At 39.9% G+C, this 17,212-nt stretch overlaps 1 protein-coding gene across 1 annotated transcript in view; it reads left to right on the top strand.

The window, feature by feature from the left end:
- The window catches only part of THSD7A (thrombospondin type 1 domain containing 7A), a 199,314-nt gene that overhangs the window by 118,517 nt on the left and 63,585 nt on the right, over positions 1 to 17,212 (top strand). Inside the window, exons 8-9 of the mRNA XM_086467984.1 lie at positions 8,392 to 8,583; positions 16,740 to 16,974. Coding sequence (XP_086324110.1) covers positions 8,392 to 8,583; positions 16,740 to 16,974 — 427 coding nt within the window. The remainder of the gene's footprint in view (positions 1 to 8,391; positions 8,584 to 16,739; positions 16,975 to 17,212) is intronic.

Genomic DNA, 17,212 nt, shown 5'->3' with positions numbered 1-17,212 from the left:
AAACCAGATTTTAAAAATCAGGATTCCTGTCTTCCACTGTTTGCATAGTGAAAGGGAAGTAGTCAGTGGCCTTTTCTATATGTCACTGGTTTGTGTGCATGGTCATGGTAAACGTGTAAATAAGATGAAGGTGTATGTGCCTGTGCTACCAAGTTTCTCAATTTAAAAAAAAAAAATTCCATCCATGTTTATGAGATTCATGATTCATGATGGGTTTTTTAAGTATCCAAAGTGTCATGTTTGTAAATTTTTTTTAGTAAGGAATAGACTGTATGATACTACTTGAAATTCTACACTGAAAGCAAAACCACAGTCAATTTTCACACACAAATCACCAAATCAAACAGTTTACAATACTACAGTGTTTTCGTATCATTAAACTATTAGACCAACTTTCTTTCATTTTTGCATAATGAACAGATGTGAGAAACTGGTGTATTTGTCTTCATTGAAATCAGTGCCATTTCTGCTTAGGCTTCATAGAAGAAAATGACTTCACAAGTATTAACTGTCAACTAATTAAGACATACTTAATTAAATGCAAATGCTACTTAGCAAAAGCAATTGAGAGAAAGGCATGTGATTAGGGAATTAGCAACTGATTTAACACTTGGAGCTACCAGCTAGGCACCTAAGCAATAGAAATGAATGCAGAAACTTCACTTGATAAGGTTAATACAAGGGAAAAATACACCATCTTTTCACATTGTGTTTGTTGAAAAACTTCGGAGCCAATGAAGTAGAATGTATTGAGAATGTAAGTTCTAGGTTAATGTTGCTTCATGTTCAATAATCAGGCTAAAAATTATTCAAAATGTTGAAGATTTTATCAACCCTACCTCATGCAGAGAGATTTTTTTGACAGCTGGTCATTCAGGAACTAGAACAGAAAATAATTACATACAAGGTAACATAGTGTTGCTGCTGTTTTCAAGGACACTGCCATTTTACTGGCATTACAGCGTACGTTGGCAGCCTTTATCTTTGGAGCAGACATGAATAAACACTGTCAAGATGTCATGAAGGCTGCTGGGATTAATAAAACATTTAAAGTTTCCTAATGTCTATCAAAGTTTGTGTTATATACAAGTATTGAACTGATTCAAGAGCAAAAATTGGTCTGTCAGATATTGTTGCATTTGCTGCTTTTTTCCCTCCAAACAGTCTTAAGATTGTTGGGCTAAACACGATGGTAAATGATGAATTGCACATAAATATTATTGTTTCCCCCTTTCTGTGGCTTATTTGGTTAGGTTTTCAGAAATTAACTTCCAGATTCTCTCTACTGAAAAATCTGGGTCAGCCTTTCGCAGTTGTGCATGCATTTTAATTAGAGACATGTGCTGTGAGAAAGACAACTTTCCTTAGAGGGTTCCTCTTGGATAAGAAAAGAAACCTCATGACCAAACAACAAAACAAATAGAAATCCCCCCCAAAATTCAGTCCTGGTATGAGACTGAATTTCCGATCAGCGGTTCTGATAAAGTAAGATAGGGAGGTTTGAGGAGGAAAGATCGCAGGTGCCCGATTATGCAAAAGGACAGAAGATGAAGGGAGGGAGTACAAGCCCCCACGTTTCCCTGTGCATAGTTCCCAGCACAGTTCTCTGCCTCTTCTGACCACTGGAAAAAGAAAAATCCACTCTGCTGCGGCAGCACCGTGGTTTGGAAGGAAGAGTTCGTTTGCTGTGACAGTTCGTGCTAGGCGGGCAAGGTTTTTCCTTCTGTGGTGAACTTTGGGGGCTGGTCATCACATAGTGGTTTGGAAGAAATGCAGCAGAATTAGAAATGAAAATTGTAGTTTATCCCGGTGATTGATTCCTGTCTGCCTATTAGAAGATAGAAGGTGTCCTAGCATCTGAAGAATGTGTGGCTTTTTTAAAATTTAATCACTTTCCTATAGTGTGAAGTATTTCCTGTTTTGCATTAGACTCATCAGCCAATGTGAAGACAAGGTTATTACTAAAAGAAAAAGTCCAGTATAGAATTTCAAAGTTGGATAAGTTTGTAAGTTTTCTCTTATTTCAGTGTTTTTCTTGAAGGTTTTTTTTTTTAATATTCTTTAGGATAATGACAGTTAAACTCATTAATGCTTTTTCTGTAATATTACAGTCTAATCATGACGTTCTTGTAACTTTGAGGCAATTCGATTTTAGACTGATACTGTCTTGCTTATTTTCTACCCTGAGTTATAATTCAAACAGTCATTTAGGCACTTCAGAATTGTCTGAAAATTTTTTATTAAAAAAAAAATTATTAAAAAATAAATTCCCCTCTTGTAGTCAAACTATCTTTGTATATCTACAAAAATAATGCAAAAATTGTGAAATTGTAGAGTGTATAAACTTTTTAGTGGAGAAGCATATGCTTTATTAGCTTTGGGTAGAGAGAGCGGTTGAAGTTCCATATGAAAACCAGGGCTGAGCACGTACCACAGACGCGCTTTTACTCAGTTTTTCACATAAACAGGCTTATTTTGCTCTTGATGGGCAGATTCCGCAGAGCAGCTTTGGCTCCTCAGCCAGTCTGAGGAGATCGTTCAACACGTTTGGAGACTGACGAGGGAGGCAGCGGAAGGACACGTATAGGTCCCGACGGAGGAATGCATATGGGAAACTGCGTGGGAATTCAAGATAAAACCCAATCTTTTTGGTCATTTCAGCCTTTACAGCCCATACAGGAGGCAGTGCAGTGCTTTCCTGTTGATTATTTTTCTACACAGGAAAGGAAGGGAATGGCAACCAGCACAGCTCACGGATTTTAACGTCGTGTGAACCAACTGGAATTACAAGGCCTTCTTCACCCACAAACACTGAGCCCTTCAAAAACTGAGCTCTGGGGTGCCTCCGCAGGGATTTGAGGTGCCCAGCAGTTTTCCAGTGGATGGCACATGGTGTGCCTCCTCTTCAGCTTCACTGGCAAGAAATCTGATAAGGGAGGCATCAGCTGAGCAAGTGGTGCCTGTAACGGATACAGTCACGTACGTACCACACAGTATAGCCTAGTATGTATAACCACCACATCCAGATCATGCAGTGCTTTGAACGGTCAGTCTTTTCCGTCCTTTTGTATTTTTACATCCCCATTTTAAATGTGCGGGTTCAAAACCGCTTGAATGGCACACTGCAGTTTCCTGTGGTCTGTCGTACTTCAAAGCAGACTATCGTTATGTGGCTACCAGGAGCCACAAGGGGAAGATATTGCCACAACTGAGCCTTTTCTTTTCTCCTTAGGGTTGCAGGTACACTAGTAAGTTTGAACACGTTCAGCTAAGCAGCACAGAGCCTGAAGTCCGCAGTTCTAGCATTTAGGCTCAGTTGCTGTCATTAATTCTTTTATGAACTTTAAAATACAACTGCATGATTTGTTTTATCACCGTGTGATATTCCTCTCTTTTACTGATTACACAGGCATTTAAAAAATAACGTTCAATATAAATGTTCAAAGCACCCTCTTGATTTAATCCCATTTATTGTGATTTTATTGTCAATTTTTTACTTAGTTTATATCAGGTTATAGTTCGGCCTTTCAGAGACTATAGCTGGTTTCCATGTAAGGGACTGAGACCAAATTTGTTGCCTTATTACGTAGGACTCCAGCAGCATTTTTATTTTATGTTGATTTTTTTTTTTTCAGTTGTTCTCTATGCCTCATTGACTCTGGCAGTGATTTTACTATTTATTTTAAGGCTTTAAAAAAATTTTGCCCTCTGCTAAGCACTTACTTTCCCATTTACACAGGTCAGAATTTGACAGCAATTTTTTACTGTGCACTGAACCATGTCTCTCTAGTCATACCAGCTCTGCGAATGCTTCCCCGTGGAAAGATCTTAAAGCCTTTTACAAGAAACTTAACTACCGGACACATTTTACAGATGGGTAAACGAAAACACAAAGGAGTGACATGATTCAGCTACATTAAACACAAAACATAGGTCTTCTGCGGTCTAGCCCAATCTTTGGCATCTAGACCAAATTTTCACGGATATCATATCTGCTTTGCGAATGGGATAAAACGAGAATGGTGCTATGAATACGGTGTGACACTTAGGAACAGTTAGCCAGTTCCTCCTGAATGCTGTTCACAGTTATAATATGTAAATATTTGCCTGTTCAGTAGGGGCTTTGGGGTTTTTTTGTTTGTTCCGTTTGGGTTTGTGTTTGTTTGTTTTAAAGCAATTAAATAGTTCAGTAGTTCACTGGTGGCCCTGGTGTGTGCACACGTGCTCGAAGGTCTTCACACCAAGAAGGTGGCCACAAGGAGGTTTTACTGTAGTGACTCGCTTTGCTGCTTGTCTAGCTGGATCCAGCGTAACGGTTCAAGGAAGAGGGGCGGGTTTGAAGGGCTATCCCCTCGGCACTCTTCCCTGGTGATACAAATCTATAAAAAAATCCCAGCAAAGCTTTGAAGTTTGTGACATTTTAAATCCTTTTTTGCCTCTTGCCATTTCTACCTGCAGTCACTCTCTTTAGTTTAGTGCAATTCGGAGAATTTGGCCCAAAATGTGCATCTGGTGCATAAGAGAGAAATGCCATTCCACTACATAGGCATTCTTTCCGCGTATGGACTGTTGCTAGCTTCCAGATTTTAGTGAAGAAATCAACTGATATATTGTGAAGAGTTTTCCTCTCTTGGCTTACTCTGTTTTCATCTTACTGTTTTTTTTACTTTTTGTTGTTCTGTTGCTTAGAATAAGCAACAGTAACTCAGGGCAGGGACCTCCATGTCATGTTTTTTGAGTTCTGTCTTCAGCTCTTGTGCAACGTAAATGTATACCTATAAAGTTCATATAAACTATTAGACTACACATGACAAACTTCTTCAAATGGGACTTCTTCTAAGTAGCTTTAGTCTTTACATTGGCATTGTTCCCAGCCCATGGTTGAGTGGTTCCTGGTAGTTGACTACACCATGCACATTAAAGAGGAAGGCAACAAAAGGTCAAGTTGTTCATAAAATCATTAGTGAAATGTCAGAAACAATTTACTCTAAATACAATATTTCCCTGAAGATAAGAAGTACCCATTATAAAACATTCCTTCCAACTGCATTTTTGTGCTATTGAATTCATCAGATAAGAATTGGACAGTTGACAAAAACTGAATGCTAATATGGAAGATATATATTTCTGGAATATTTTCTCTGTAAAAGCAAAGGATAAAAGAAGGCTTTGATTTTGGGAGAGAGTGAAGGCTTTTTTTTGTTTGAAATACAAACTAATTAACACGATTTCTCATTGTGACCCCAAATGAGCTTGGGTTTTAAGCTAACACCACCTTCGTTGGCAGGCGATAAATAAGCTCAATATAGTATTGTATGTTTACACTATGACATGCTTTGTTGTAATAGTATTTCTTGCAAAGTGTGAAAGTGTCCCAGCATTTTACCTCGTTGAGTCTTCTTACCTGGTGATGGAACAATTTGAGAGTAAGGTTCACCCCTTTTCTAGCTTTTTGTTTTTATTCTTTGCAAAAGAAGTTTGCAGTCTGCTTCTCCACCTTGTCCTTCAACCCAAACACGTGCCGCCGTTCTGATGAAGCAGGTGGGAATCCCTCCTGTGTTGGGTGTCAGGGTGTGATGACCTGTGGTACAAGAGAAGGAGCAATCGATGCAGAGATTGAGTCCGGTGAGGGAGCAGAACCTGATGTGGGAGATGTATGAAGCCTTTGGCAGGGCTCGAATTTGTATTTTTAACATGGAAAAATACAGCTGTTGAGACTGACTTGATCTCAGAGGTCTTTATAATTCAGATGACTATGACTACTTTAGGCTATTTTAAAAGCATGAGCTGCAGGACTTCCCCTGGTTTGCAGAGCCAAGGAAGATGGATGTTTGCAGTTCTGTTGTGCCTAAAGATTCTGTATGAATAAAAGATTTGACATTGGTTAAAGTGATATAATATTGGATGGATGGCCCCCCTCTTTTCCTCTTTTATGAAGAAGTTGGTCATTAATAGTTCTGGGACTCATGATATGTCACTAGTACTAAAGAACCTCCTATTTTCAGGAATTTGGTTTATCAGGGAATCTTATTTGAGAGGTTTTAAGACTCTGTAAAGCTTGAATGACAGAAACGTGTTTTCTGTTTAGATTAGTGTTTGTTTTGTTATTCTATTAAGCAAAAAAAAAGCCTAATTTTGGGTAAAGCACTGTTTATGGATCTTTGGCTTCGTTTACCGTATTCACAGTTCTCGCTGAATTAGCTTTTCAGAATCCAGGTGGTAGTTAATAACACTGGCTGACATCATTAAATTATAGACTATTTAATGATTATTTCTGACAAATGCTTTGTTGTATCAAAGGCCTGTGTTCATTGCAAGTCTTGATGAGACGCTGTTGTTGACATTAGCCTGTAAAACAAAAGGATTGACATAATGGATCGTAGCGAGTGCAATGCTATAGGCACTCCTGCTCAGTCCCATCGAGATCACATATGCTTCAGTAACGGTTCCGTAGATGAGTCATAAGTCAACAGGAGGTTTTACGCCCTAGTCCAGCAATGACCATATAACACAAAAGACGTCCAGATGCTTTGAAATTTTAGGCTTTTCAAAAAATTTAAAAGAAACAAACCCTGAGTTTTGTGTTTACAAATGAACTGGCTCTTTCCGTGCCTTGATTGCACGTGATTAACAGGGCCTCACAAGTCCAGCGTGCTCCTTAGATGTAACTTTTTCACGGTTCCTTGTAACTGGCATTAACACGTTGGGCTACTGCTCAGCTCCTGGTGCTTTTCGTTGCGAGCGCTTTCCGTAGCTGGTTTGTATGGTAACAAGGCTATTAATCCTAGAACAGTGAATCCAAATCTCTTCCTCCTTACTTCATTTTTTCCATCATCTGCTCCAAAGTGAAGATTTATCCTGAGGCTTTTGTCACTGTCGATGGGACTTAGTGACCTCAGAATATGTGAACATTTGTTCATTCCCCACTTATTGGGTATTAACTGATGTGATCAGGAAATCGTATGTCACCTTACAAAACTAACCGCTTTGTGATTAGGGTGCTGTTCAGACAGACCTCAGACACAGTGCTCCCCCGATTTCCTTAACAAACAAAATCAGCCCTGCCACATAAACACTAGCTAGTGTTTCATTAAACAATTTATACCAGCCTGGGTCTTTTTATTATAATGAAATGTGTACATTGACGTGACGGAATACAAATGCATAGGTATTTTTATACTTCCATGACACAGAGCGATGTGTTACTGGTTTGCTAACAAATGAAGGATCTATCTAACCAAACAAGACATTGACTGCGGTTTACTGCGACTGTCTTCATATTTTGCTGCATAGATGCAATTCAAAGTGTAATAAAGAATGGCTAACTAGCCTTTAGAAAACTAAATTTTAGAAAACTAGATTTTAGAGAGGAACTGCTGACGAGCCTTTAGAGATAGGGAGGAAGGCCGATTTGTACAAACCCTTAGGCATAGATCCATTGCTGACTAACAAACGCTTTAAAGATAAGAATGAAGCAGCATCCGCCAAGCGAAGGACACCGGGTGGGATCCTCCAGTCAGACTGTGGGGCTCAAGGAACACAAAAGACTGAGCAGGAGAGACAGGGAGGGCAGCGAGCAAGAGCTGGTTCTGTGAACTGGAAAAGCCCCGGGATGGTACAGGGCACGGCCACAGGACAAGTTCAACAGTTCAACCCTGAGGAAGACTCGGACCTTCATCCCCAACGACCACCAAGGACCCCCGACGGGGGCGTAACTTGGGCAGACTGAGGCGGGACTATGGGAGGAACTTATGTTAATGAATTCCTGGAAATAATTAGAATAACCCAACCTTTTCTTAGAAATGTAACGAATAAACATGAAAGCTGTAAATATAAGGCAAGAATCCCAACGTGCTTGGGCACGCACGTGTGGAAGGAGCCATCCCCCGTGCTGCCCGGCGCCGCAATAAAGAATCCCTGCTGAGTAACACTGAGTTGTATTGAGTTTTCTCAGATTCAAAAGGATGAACTATGGGTTATAAAGCTGGCTAAGATAGAAGTTAGGATGATACTTTTCTCCTTCTCCCACAAACGTGAATGAGGACTGGGTGAGTACATGCATTTGCATGTGCACAGCTTTCCATAGGTGTGTTATATGCTCTGCTGTTCATATCAGGGTTTTCTGTGGAATCAAATCTGGATTAACAAAATGAAAGCCTGAAGACCACCCGGGCTGGCATTCGCTTCAGCAGAATATCAAATTAAACTGGGTTCAAGCATGTTCTTGTAGGATCAAGGCAGAGGAGACAAGTCATTTTAATAAAAACCTCTTTTTACCTTGTTTATATAGAAGAACAGAATCTAATTTATTTTTGTGCCCATCTGGACTGGATTGCTCATTTTAAGTTAATTTAACAAATGATAGACTGCTACTGGCCTTTTCTTTCCCAGGAGAAGAGGTTGACAGACAGCTGTGTAGAGATGCTATCTACCCAATCCCGGTTGTCTGCGAAGCTCCATGCCCGAAGGACTGCGTGCTCAGCGTGTGGTCTGCGTGGTCCTCCTGCTCACACACCTGCTCCGGCAAAACCACAGAAGGGAAGCAGATGCGTGCCCGCTCCGTTCTGGCGTATGCAGGTGAAGGTAAGGTCGCGGACTCTTGCAGACTCTCGTTTGATTGTGAATTCTCGACTGTCTTTGAAATGCCGGAGTAATTTCTTGATCGTCAGAAACAAATTTGGTGGAGCTGTGGTTTTGTAAATATAGAAAGATTATTTAAATGGTTACCCTGCCTTTACTCATGGTACCTAAAGGTGTTTTAAAGAGGTTTTATTTTGCTTATTTGAGTTAATGTTGCTGATTTTTATTAATACTGCATAATGTTACTGTGTTGATTTTGAATATATGGTTTTCTCACCTTTTATTAAACTTAAACAAGGCAAACAATTTATCCTATGCAGACCTCTGTGAAATATATTTATAGAGGATTTCTAGTAACCCTAATTTAAGTCCAATTTGGAAGGATATAAGTATGAATGCTGGAAAGATGAAAGTTTTAATGGGCTCAAATGCTAACAAATGGCTTTGTAGCTTCTTAGCTCAAATTGGTAACTAGTATTACCCCTTTAACAGTTTTGTTCAGAGTAAGACTTTGGTTTTACCCTGCAAATCCTCACTCGTGAGTGGTTTCCATTCATGCAAATGGCCCTTGTGCAGCATCTGCAGCAAATGCAAAGAGAAAGTGTGGCTGGAATATAAAGGAGAAGAAGAAAAACGTTTTAGATATAGGTTGTTGTCTATTCTTTGATTTTCCATGCTTCCTGTAATGATTTTGTTTGTTCTTAAGTATTTCGTGGGGAATTCAGGTAAAAAATCCTAAGTGTAGCGGAGCAGGCACTTTCAACCTTTTCCCTGAAAGGGACCTTTGCTGTAAGTGTAAGAGCTAATCAGAATTATACTCAGTTTAGTAGGTGATTAAAATAATAAATTACTTAGCTGAATCTATGTAACAAAGTAGAAATTATCTTAAAATAAGAAACAAAATTAGGTTTATGTTGTCTCTTTTTTTTTTTTTATACTGTGTTAAATGGACTTATTTTGAGGGAAAGAGAGCCACATTTTTATATGGTAACTCAAATAAATGTGTATTCATGTGCTTCTTGCTTTTCCATGTGGGTCAAGATAATAGATTTTTCGATATGCTTATGCAGTTTCACTGGAGACAGAAATTTAACATCCTGACAAGCACGCCACAGAACTGAAAACCTAAATTACGCCAGAAAATGATTCCGCTTTCTTATGCTTCGTTTTGAAAAGTACTCCCTTTATTCTGACTTTGATACTTAACACAACGTAGGATAATTTACAAGGCTGCAGATGCAGCAAAGCAGTTAAGCATAGCCTCGATTTTAGGTATGTGAGTTTTGTTTACGTCTGTTGTGCAGTGGTCAGAACCAGTACTGAGTGATCGCAAAGACTGACCGGTCTCAGACCACACAGGGAGTACTGAAGAGATCCCCCAACTACTGCTGAGGAATCGAGCTCATTACCTAGGTGTTGTAGTGCATCAGCTTCGCTCGAACTCTGGCCTCTTTACCACTCCTCTGAGATAGATGAGGTTATTCTGTGCCTTTTTTTAAGGATACAAGCTGGTATGTCTAGCTGGCTTACAGCAGTTCACTCACATCTTGGGCAGGTATCTTCCACACCATGCTCCTTTGCGCTCTGTACAAACTCCAGAGAATAAAAATATCTAAATAAATAAATAAAATAACCTTCCAAGGCTTTGGGTATTGTTACAACTCAAGCTGGAAGGTACTTTCCACCTTTGCTTTTATTATAATTAAAAAGTCCCAGTTTAGCTTTTATTTTTTTATGCTTCTCTGAAAATAGAGTTGTTGTCATCTTTCTCCTCATAAATCTCTTAGGGCTTTTAGTCATTTGTTGAGTGACAAATAACTGGATGACGTTTTGCTTCCAGAATTGCATGGCAGAGATCAGCCGCGTTCCCGAAACATAAAATACTGATTGTGTGGTTGGTGCTGGGAGGTCATCTTATGTTCTGGGGGAGCAGAATATATTCTGTGTTGCGCTGATATGAAAAAGGAAGCTCCGCATGGACTTTTTTGGGAAACTTGCAGTTCTTAGTTCTACTCAGAGCTTATAAAAATTGCACATTACTGTTGATGGAAACTCTGTAAATGTCACGTGTAACTAAAAAATCCCAAGTGTCATAAACATAAGACCAATAATTCCATTTACACATTACAACTCAGCTCTGGAAAGAGCTGTCAGTTCTCTTCAGGTGAATGGTCCCACCAGCGTGTTCCCTTTTTGATTTTTGAATCTTTCCTTGAGCTGGAGGTGTGAGAGACAGACCAGGTTAGGTAAGCCATTTCATAGTAATTCCTGTATAATACAGCCATGATATTTGACAGTTTTTGTTCAGGACGCAACAGGACAAATGTATTGTACATAAATATATACAATTCCTATGATGATTCTGTTGCCAATCTATGAATAAGGCTAAAATGCTAAGATGACGCAATGAGTCCAGATTTATCACTGTGAGTCGTTGATCACATGCATCCTCCTGCTAGTCATGGAGAACTTAATCTACCAGCCTGGGCGGGTCAAAGCGTTGCAGGCATTACTTGCCCAAGGAATATTGCAATCCCTCAGAGTGCTCAGTTCTTGTTCACTGGGATACTTAAACACCATCATCCCATTGAAATTTTTGAGGGTTTCTAAATACGTATGAAATAGGTTCATTTGTCGGGATCTTGGCTTCTTCCCAAAGTATTGCCTGTGATTGCTCAGTTTTCTCTCCTCTTTGAAATAAAAAATACTATATTCTGTCATTTTGCTTGTTAATCTTGGCAGATGGCTGTGTGTGATAGAGCTATGTCATTTCACACTTAAGACCTTACTTTTCTTCTTACCTCCCAGCTATCTATGCTGCTGAACTGGTTTGGAGAAACCATCAAGTTAGCATAACTGGCCACCGGGCAACAGCCACAGTGTAGTCTGTTCTTGGATGACTTAGAACAGGAATAATTCCGTAGCATTATAATAATTGCTTGGTGACAAGAATAGCTTCACAGGAAAAATTGGAGCCATGTGTAAATTACAGTAGTGACAAAGTTTTCTAATGAGCCCTGGGATATGACTGCCCCTCCAGTGCCACCCTGACTTCTGCTGGAGCCAGGAGCCGACCTCGGCCGTGCGCCCTCTCATCAGCGTTTCCTCGTTCGGAACAGCACCTCTTCCATGTGGTCACGCCACGTGCTGCCGAGCCTCGAGCACGGTGTGGTTATGCACGTCTGGGACGGGCTCGTTTACTTGCATTCGGTGGAGAGAGGAGTCTCTTTCCTCAAGATAAAGATTTTCTGTGGTTCCTAAGATGACTCCGTGTGGAAGCTGGTGTCACAATAACCATTTTTTTAATATCTTTTCTGAGATCATTGTCCTCAGCTTGAAGGTTTGAAAGGTGAAGTGATTTATAAATTGTGAGCCTGCCTGTAGTTGTAGCTCATTTGTGTCACTGTCAAATACATCTTCATGGTCCAGTAAGAAACTCAGGGAAGTCCGTGTCTCCAAATATAAAATGACAGCCAAGGAAAAGTGGTGTTACCTGATACATCATATGGTTGTTCTGCGTGACTCTGGTCAAGGCATCGTGTACGGCTCAGCCTATCCCTGTTGGGTTTGTCTATTTTTGTTTTATTTTCTGTTTAATATTTCTGTTAATTTTTTCTTTCCTGCTTAAAATAAACCTCATATGATTAGTAATATGCATTAAGACTATATAGTCCATGACCTGAGGCCAAGAAGTACTAAATGAGTCTTAATTCTTTAGTAAAGCATAGATATGAAGATCAATTTTGTATTGATTATACACTGCCGTTGATTGACGCTGCCATATCAGTGTCATACAGCATCACATTAATGTTGTGGCTACATCCCAAGTTTTATCGGTAGTAAATGACTGATACTGATTTTGGAAAAGTAAAGATTAAAAAAAAGCCCCACAAGTCAAATGCAAATAAGAAAATAATCTGATTTAAAAGCTTAATTTAGTAAAACGAGAGTGAAGGACGATTTTGTTTGAAATATTCTTTTAGGGCAGGGATGCATGTGCATGGCAATGTCTTCCTGTGGCTATTGTATATTCACAGATTAGCAAAGTATGATGCCAGAAGGACTATTTAGTGTGACCTCACGTGTCACAGACTATTCTACATCACTGAGTGAGGCAGTATAGAATATCAGTTGTCCATGTCATCAGATGTTCTGTTGACAGGAGCCAATAGCTCATGCTTCTCCTATACCTGCAAGATTGATTTACTGAACGTTTGAGGAATAGCTGGATCAAAGGCATTTCTTCTCAAGTCTAGGAAAATTGTGCTGGATTTTTTTTTTAAATTTTTATTTCATTATTTATTTATTTTTATTTTTTATTTGAAATTGTATTCCTGTTAAGATTCCAGTGCACTTTGACTTTGTAGCTGCAAAAGAAGAGTTATACTTAGGCTTTTTAATGTATTTACTCTTCTTACAGTTGTTGGGTTGGTTTGGTTTTAATTTTTATATTTTCCTGGCTTGAAGTGACAGTGCTTGGTAATTAAATCTGAAAGCACAGACTTGAGTAATTGTTTTCCCAGCAAATTGCTTATTCACCAAGGGATGAGTTTTGGAGAAGACAGGGGGTTTCATGCGTTTTAACTGATTTCAGCTGAAAAAGGAATAAAATAAAAAGAACCCACTTTGTTTTGGAGCGGAGGAACCTGAATTTTCAGGCTAGACTCGCAAAGTGACTTGGCACCTGCTTGTGAAGGTGGGCTGGGGGAGAGGACGTTACTGTGCTTCCCCTTTTGCTCGGGGGCCCCTCCGTTCAGATTCCTGCCGGCAGTGTGGGGTCTGGGCCCCAAATCCTCCCCAGGAAAGGACTCGAGGACCTCTGGGTGCACCCTAGCTCCTGTCCTGCTGCGTGCGATAGGACGGGTCTGCCCGGTTTGCGTAGCTGGGGTGCCCCAGGTGAGGAAACGGGAACGTTTGCGGACCTGGAACAGGAGATCTGCACCAACAGGGCGGTCGTTGTTCTTATGATGGCGGCCTGCACGTTCTCACCTTGTCTGTCTTCGGGAAGCACAGGAGTGCCTACCTCGTTCCTTTGGCGAAGAAGAAATGAGTATCCCCTCACTGTAGATTACAAGAGGCGCTTCAGTCGCGTCTGTTTTCTCAAGGTTATTCCAGCTGTTTTGGAATGCGTGTGTTGAATTACATGCTTTTGTCAAGCGGGTGATATCAAAATGATTCATTAAAATGATCCTAAATGCTTTAAAAGATGCTAAGCATTTTGAAGCTTGGAAGTTGACAAGAGAGTGTCCCAAAAAAGGCTTCTAAGATCCAATCCTTGAGTGTCCTGGAGCGAGGAAAGCAATTTGAGTGGATGACAATTCTGATGATGCGTTCAAGGAAACTACCCTCATATCTCTGCTATTTTATGAGTAATAGGCATGTCCCTCTGTAAAGCTAGCCTTTCACTTGCGAGGGTGCCTTGCTTACACCCCCAAAACCAAAAAGAAGTGCTTCGGCTCCAACTGGTTTTTGCACCTTGAAACGATTATTTTTAGTACTGCCAAGCAGTTATTTACAGTCGTCTAATCATGTATTATATAAAATGTATTTAGAGTTGTATGTGCCTTTTCCATGTATTCTGACAAAATTACATGTCTATTTTATTTTTTGGTGTGATACTCATTAATTTTCGAGTTCCTGTCCAGCCTGTCCTCCTTTGGGGAGATGCTCTTAGAGCTGAGCAGCCCTGATCTTTTTTACCCCTACGCAGCAGTTGTGAAGGGCGTCTCTAACTGCCAGTTTTCCAACCGCTTCTGCTTTTTCTGTACCTGTTTTTAATTTGAGGGAGCACAAGGTGATGCTGTTTTCCTGGAGAGAATGGCATGCTGATTTATGAATAAAGAGTAATTTTTCTATTATTACAAAGATTTGGTACTAGTGATAGTTGTTTCAGTAGTATTATTTCCACATTTTGTTCACTCTTTACGTAGTTTTGTAACTACTAGTTTAATCTGAACAGAATTGGATTCCCACTGAGCTGCAGATATTCATGCCCCAATGTTTCTCATTTACGAGTCAATGTCACTGTCGTTTTCTCCCTGAATCTACATTCTCGCAGAGCTGTCAAAACTGAATCGAAGTTGTCGCTTTATTCTCAGACGCCTTAGGAACTGGTGGCTATGGCATCCATTCCTGGGGAAACATTTCTTCCCACACACGTCCCTTTAATTTATGAGTTTGCTTAAATATTTCCCTTGTGTTTCTGCTTGAACTAACATCGGGTGGAAATAATTAAGTTAGTAACCTTCCTTAAATCTTCTGAATTCTCCTTTTTTTTAACCCTTGTACTGGGGGAACCTATCTAGACTGCTCATGTGGATCAGTTTTCTCTCCCCTGTCAAATAATTTGTGACCATGCTATCTTTAATTATTTTTTTTCCTTTTCTTTTCAAAATACACTCACTTTCCTAATTTCCTTGCTTATATCCCTATCTGCTGGTATTAGCTGGAAGTTTTTTTATTTCCTGAAGGGAGCTGCTTGAATAACTTTTTGAATCTTATTACATAACCATGATCTTGTTTTACCATTTGGTTTTTTATTTCCCTTTTTAGGAAAATGCATATGATGTTTTGTCTTCATGCTTTGCATATTGATGTAGATTTTAAGCAATTCTGATAGGCTTGACTTGCATCCATGCTGAGCCAAAAAACAGTTCAATTACTTTCACACATTTTTAGGTTTTTTTGAATCCCCCTTTGCAAAACTTAAGATTAGCTAGTCTTTCACCTGACATCTCAGTTAATATGGTGTTTGCCGTTGCTTGGTTGCATCGATGTTTTTAGCCCAAAGTCAGAAGTTAAAAATAGCTCTATGGAAATAATTTGAGAATTTGGATTTTGTCTGGTGGTTTCGTTAGGATGGCCTTTTCCTCACGTTTGTGCAGGTCTAGATGTCCCACAAAAGCAACTTGGAGAATAAAGTGTTTTCACAAGAACAAAGTGTACTTGCACTAGAGTACTTGAAGTATCCGTTGTTTCTTTGATTACATTTAGTTGTTTCATTTCTCTCCACAATGAGTGCTTAAAACCCCTTCGCTCATGTCTGTAGAGCAAGAGGTCAACCTGAATTTCGGTGTTGGGACAAAAAGGCTAATAACTCTGACATGTGCTAGGTGCAAGTGTGCAATTTTCTTTTTAGGGAAAAGTGGTATGGCTCATCTGCATAAATAATAGAGCCTTCCTCTTTCAGTTGTCTTCGTTACTGTTCTTGTCTTTTAAGAAAGTCTAAAATGTTGTTTAGATTTTCCCTGGCTTTCCATCGCTTGAAGACAGGAGTCCTCTTGTTCCTGTGTAGGCCATGAATGTTTAAATTAATTCTTAAGCCTAGATTCTGTATGCCTGGTAACACCAGAGATCTAGCAGACATGCTGTCTACTCATAAGGCTAAACATCTAGTAGCCTATGATCCGGTCTGCTAGGGAAGACCTCCTCTTTACACATGGAGGACTGGGAGGCCAAATTATCTTTGAAATGCTTGAATACGAGAAACTGAACGTTCTGTCCGAAACTGGACGCAACAAAGGTAGCATTAGCTGAGCTTTTCTTCACCATTATTGACACATGAATGCATTTTAATCTTAACCTGCAATAGCCTTTGTTACCTCAATCTGGACCTGGAATTGCCAGCTGGGCCATCCTCTTTGGTAATTGTGTAACATGGGTAAATATCCACTGGGAGCTAGGACAAGAGCTCCAAAAATCTTTTTAATTGATCCATGAATTAGACATAAGCAGTGGTCTCTGCACATGCGTACCTAGAATATTTAACCATTTCTTCTGCCTAGAGCCTTCGTACCTCCTTGTATGATCTCTTGCAGCCTCCCAGAGAACCCCAAAATTAAAAGGCTGTAGATTATTCCAAGCACATTAATGTGTTGTACAAGTTATGAATATTTTGGCATCCTTATTGTACACATTTATGTTTACTGTCCATGTGCAGTCTGTCCTGTGTAGTCTGTTGACTGATGTTTGTCAAAGTCAATATTGGGCATAGGATGAAGATGAAAAAGGAACAGCATTTCTTTCATGTAATCAAAGTGGTGATAGGTGACTAGTAAGATTTCAGAGTGGGTTTGTTTTTGTTTGTTGGGGTTTTTTTTTTAATAAAACACTTGATTTCCTTCCGCTGCATGAACTTTTGCCCTGTTTTATTGTTCCAGGAGGAATACAGTGCCCAAATAGTAGTGCACTACAGGAAACGCGCAGCTGTAACGAACACTCTTGCACTGTCTATCATTGGCAGACCGGCCCGTGGGGACAGTGCATAGAGGATACGTCTGTCTCTGCTTTCAACTCCTCTGCCAGCTGGAACGGGGAGGCCACCTGTTCCGTGGGCATGCAGACAAGGAAGGTCATCTGTGTGAGAGTCAACGTGGGACAAGTGGGCCCGAAAAAGTAAAGATCTTAAAAAAAATATCTTCATGCTGTAATCATCTTTGGATTTTGCTGCTTTATATTTATATCACCAATGACTGTGTGCAAAGAGACGCCCGTCTTTGTGTTCTTGTGAGGGAACAATCCTAAAAATACGAAACTGAAGCTACAGGAGGACTATGTCATCCCTGTCTCGCTGTTGATTTTCACGGGTGGTATTTGCAGTGGTGAGTCTGCCTACAGCTGGCTGACTACTAAA

This window comes from Leptosomus discolor, chromosome 7 (genome assembly GCF_034619465.1).
Source record: "Leptosomus discolor isolate bLepDis1 chromosome 7, bLepDis1.hap2, whole genome shotgun sequence".
Classification (NCBI taxonomy): Eukaryota; Metazoa; Chordata; class Aves; order Leptosomiformes; family Leptosomidae; genus Leptosomus; species Leptosomus discolor.
Note: the sequence above shows the minus strand (reverse complement) of the source record. Positions and strands in the feature narration are given on the sequence as shown.